This window comes from Chenopodium quinoa, unplaced genomic scaffold (assembly GCF_001683475.1).
Source record: "Chenopodium quinoa cultivar QQ74 unplaced genomic scaffold, ASM168347v1, whole genome shotgun sequence".
Lineage (NCBI taxonomy): Eukaryota > Viridiplantae > Streptophyta > Magnoliopsida > Caryophyllales > Amaranthaceae > Chenopodium > Chenopodium quinoa.
The window spans coordinates 405,001-409,709 of NW_018742415.1; the positions used below are offsets into that span (position 1 = coordinate 405,001).

The 4,709-nt window shown below is 32.1% G+C and overlaps 1 protein-coding gene across 1 annotated transcript; it reads right to left on the reverse strand.

Annotated features, from left to right (window-relative positions):
* Positions 1-3,574: 3,574 nt before the first annotated feature.
* On the reverse strand, positions 3,575-4,504 carry LOC110706650. The gene has a single exon (XM_021884603.1). The coding sequence runs from the start codon at positions 4,502-4,504 to the stop codon at positions 3,575-3,577; it is 930 nt and encodes a 309-aa protein (XP_021740295.1).
* Between the last annotated feature and the right edge of the window lie 205 nt (positions 4,505-4,709).

The following is a 4,709-nucleotide window of genomic DNA, read 5'->3' on the forward strand; positions in this document are numbered from 1 at the left end:
TTAATTTATCAAAGGAATATGTCAAATCGTGATGCTAGTTTTGTAAGGAATTTTGAAGAAATAAAACACTATTTACAATTTAATACTCCGTCACATAGAAAGTTCCTTGGACAGGTAAACTAACTCTTTTAACTGTTTTAAGGTGATCCGTCAACAAATCTTTTAGTGTCAACTAAAATAAGGGTTTCTCATGTATGACACTGTGAAATCTTGCACGAAATGATCTTTTCAATAGCTAAAGAGTTATCATTGCTTAATTATCCATTGTGTTTATAACTAATTACATAAATCAGCTTATCTGTTACTAATTAACAAAGTTATATATTCTACAGTTTTTCAGTCACATATACATTGTTACTAATAACTGTACCAACAAAATGAACTAAGATGGTTTGGGGGGGTGGTTGTATTATTAATAATAGTAATAATAATAATAATAATAATAATAATAAAAATAATAATAATAATAATAATAATAATAATAATAATAATAATAAGATATGTATAAGATATGATATGTCGCATATCAATAAGGACTATATACAATATAACACTTTTTAGTTGACTTTTTTTTATACATGGTATGAAATGCAGGTCACTGATTATTTTTGTAAAGGAAATTATGAAAACGTGATCCTAGTCTAGTAAGGATTTGTGAATAAATAATAACTTACTATAATTTAATACCCCGTAACATAGAAAGTTGCTTTGACAAGTAAGCTGACTCTTTTAACTCTTTGAAGGTGATCCGTCAACAAAATTTATAATGTTTAAGTCATTATTGTTGTTCATGTATGACACTATGAAATCTTACACTAAATGCTCTTTTTTATAGCTAAAGAATTATCATTGCTAAATTATCCATTGTGTTTATACCCGATTTCATGAATCAGAATTATCTGTTACTAATTAAGAAAGTTATATTCTACGGTTTTTATGTAACATATATAAGGTTACTATCTAATGTACTAACCAAATGAAAAAATATGGGGTGTGGGGGGTAGTAATAGTAATAATAATAATAATAATAATAATAATAACAACAGTTTACTTCATTATTTTGCTCATGTATCTTAATTCCCACGCTAAATGATTATTTCAATTGCTAAAAAATCTTCGGTTCTAAATTATCAAAATTCTAAACTTGATAGGGCGGCCTTTTTTCCTCAAACCAGAATTTAGTTTAAAATATTACAATATTCATTGTAACATTCCCTCAAAAATATATAATCGGTTACTAATTATTATACTAACCTAACTACAAAGTATGGGTGTATGTAGGAGTTCGTAGTAGTAGTAGTAGTAGTAGTAGTAGTAGTAGTAGTAATAATAATAATAATAATAATAATAATAACAATAATAATAATAATAATAATAATAATAATAATAATAATAATAATAATAATAATAACAAAAAGCAAGAGTTTATGACCTGCCTTTGGTTTATGACCTCATACAAAAATTAAAACTGACTTTGATATAAGTCGTTTAATAAGGGCTCAAGTTAAACACTATTTCCAAGTGAAAGAGATTATAGTATTGATAACCTCTTTACCGCCTTTTAGTATTTTATATAAGATACGTCGCATATCAATAACGACTATTTACAAATGAAGACTTTTCAGTTAAATATTTTATATAGAATGAAATACAAGCCAATGATTATTTTTCAGGGGACCTTATCAAATCGTGATGCTAGATTGTTAAGGATTTGAGAAGAAACAATACATTTATTACAATTTTATATTCCGTAACAAATTGATAACATTTACTTCACACTAAATAATCATTAAAATTGCTAAAAAAAATCATTGCTTAATTACACAAGATCACTATAAATGTAACAAAAAAATATAATAAAAGGAAGAAACATTGCTTTAAAACAATCACGTTAATCGGAATCGATATGTGCTTACCAAATATACTTCCCTATGTTACTAAGATTTATAGTATGTTTTGTTTGCGTCGTTTTCAGACTTGTGCGTACCAAGTATAGTTTCTTGAGTTACTAAAAAAATTTCTAATAACATTGTTCGAGTATTTTGGGGGTTTTCCGCCATTGTCGACGAACTAACACCATTCTCAACCATTGATGTTGTCGACCTTCAAATCTCCTAATTACTTATTAATCAATTTGGCCCTCGGTTACTTGTGTGCCTATAACAAATATCGTATTCCAACAAAATATCCAATTTATTTGAAATCGATAGGAAGAGTATACCCATTTCACTACTTCAATTGAAAATTGGTATATTCTGCAAACATACTCATTTACAAATAGGAGACGATTAATGGAGGAAGAATAAGTCAATTAAACTGCAAAATATTTAACACAATAGATTCTGCAAATAATATATAAACGTTTACATAATTAACTAGAATATATCCAATTTGAAAACCCCCAAATCGAAAATTTCAGAAACCTAATTAACTCGAAATTTCTCAATATTCTCAGGTAAACAACGATTATTTTGTTCAATTAAACAAAATAATCTTTGCGGATGATGTAAATTTAAGCTTCTGCATGTATACTGAAGCAACTTCAAGGTTTTTTTGTTCATCTTCCATCGTCGCCCATATCGTCCTCTCTCTATGCGATGTTCATCGATGTTGCAGAAATGAATTTTTTTTTAATTTTTTTTTTAAAAAATAATAAATTAATTGCATGGGAAATGACAATTAATTTGAATTTCAAACCTTTGAATTTTCATTCAAATTTGAATGAAATCTGAAAAGAAGTGGAACTTGGGCCCCAAACAAACACCCAATCAAAGGCTGCCATGTCACAATGTATGTGGTTCCCACATACAATGAATGTATGTGTAGCTTTTTCGCTACTTAATCACTTTTTGTTATTACATCGAAAAAGAAAAGAAAAAAAAAGACAGGAAAAAGAAAAGCAAAAATATAGGAAAATTAATGTAAAATTAACAAAAGAAAAGAAAAAAAAAACAACAACAACAAATAGGGGCAAACCTACAGATTCCAATGAAGCATATAAAACATTTTTATCAACAAACTGAAGAATAATCGAAAGTGAAAATTAGATTTGCTTTTGGGACGATAAAGTGATTTTGGGTTAGTGGGTGGGTTGGCTTTTAGAGTGATTTTTGGGTTGGTCAAGGTTGTGGGGTGGCGTCGATAAGGATTCAAGTGGTTTAAAGATGGTTCTAGTGAGTGTTTTGGAGGTAGTTGATGGTGGGATTCATTGCGTTAGTAAGTGGTGATGGTGGTAAGACAATGGTGTATTGATGATGTGTATATATGGGTCAGGCATTGAAGAAAGGGAATTGAAATACCTGGGGTGGGGTGGAGATTTTAGAAGTTTGAAAGGTTCAAAGGGAATGATTATTAACATCAATAAAGGAAATAAGACATACTATTTCCCTTTCCCTTTTCAAATTACCCTATACCAAATGTCCCCTTAATGTAAAAGGAAAAAAGAGATGGGGTTCACAAACCTAGTGTGAGTCCCTTGTGGCTTCTTTAATTTATATATGATTCTTAAATAGAGTAAGTAAAGGTAAATAAAGTGTCAAATGAAATTTTTTTTAAAGAAGAGATTTTTTTTTTTTTACAAAGGGAACACACAAAAAACAACTAAAAAAACAAAGGAAAGAAGATCTCTACAACGAGTCGCTCCAGCTAGGGAATGAGCCTCCCTAATAGAAGACCTCGGAACCTTCCGAATGAGACAGGTAGTAAAATCTGACAAGGTGTTCCGAATCTCCTGAATAGTCCAAATTACTGCTATGTCCTCCACTTCCTGGCACAAAATTAACGTAGGAATAATAGAGCAGTCGGCAAGAAGTAAAAGACGAGTAAAACCCCGCAATCGAGCTTGTTGAAGACCAAACAAACAGGCAAGCAGTTCAGAATGAAGAGCCGACCCAGCAACACAAGCCTTGGCACCACCAACCATCGGTTGCGACGAATCAGAAACACAAAAACACCAGCCAGTACCAGCATTGTTAGTCTTCCTATCCCAAGCTCCATCAAAAAGCATAGAAACCTCACAAATGTCATCCAGAGCACCACAAAGAGCATAAGTAGTAGAAGGAGACGGAAAACCCGGTGGCCTACCCGTCGAATCAGAATTGAGGTTACGAGCATTCTGACTTCTGAGGCTCCAATCTAAGGCCAAAGCCAAGACGGAATTGGGCGAATAAACTGCGGATCGGAATCTAACATTATTTCTTGTTAACCAAATTGCCCAGCAGACCCCAAAGAAATAGTCCAAAATGGCCCAAAACCTAGCCGAACTAAGCCCAGAGACAATACCCATAAACCAGTCTAGGAAAGGTAACAGGGAATCAGGTTTAGGAAAAGAACCCCAGTCTATAGAATACCATAAAGACCCAATAAAGGGGCAATCATGAAACAAATGATCCCTTGATTCCACATAATTGTGACAGAAAACACAAGTTAAATTTACAGGAATACCTTTTTGGGAGAGTACCTCCATGGAAGGAAGAGCGTCATGAACAATCTTCCAAGCTAACATCTTCCACTTAGGAAGGAGGGGTAAGCCCCACAGGCGTTTCCACCAGGTAGGAGGAAGCAAGGAAACTGGGGTTTTAAAGTGTTGAGATAAGATATGTAAATAGGCTGATTTTGTAGAGAACTTACCATCCCGGGTATATTTCTAGTAAACAAAATCATCAACCGCTTTCAAAGGACGTTCTAAACTTAAAATAGCTGTAGCCACA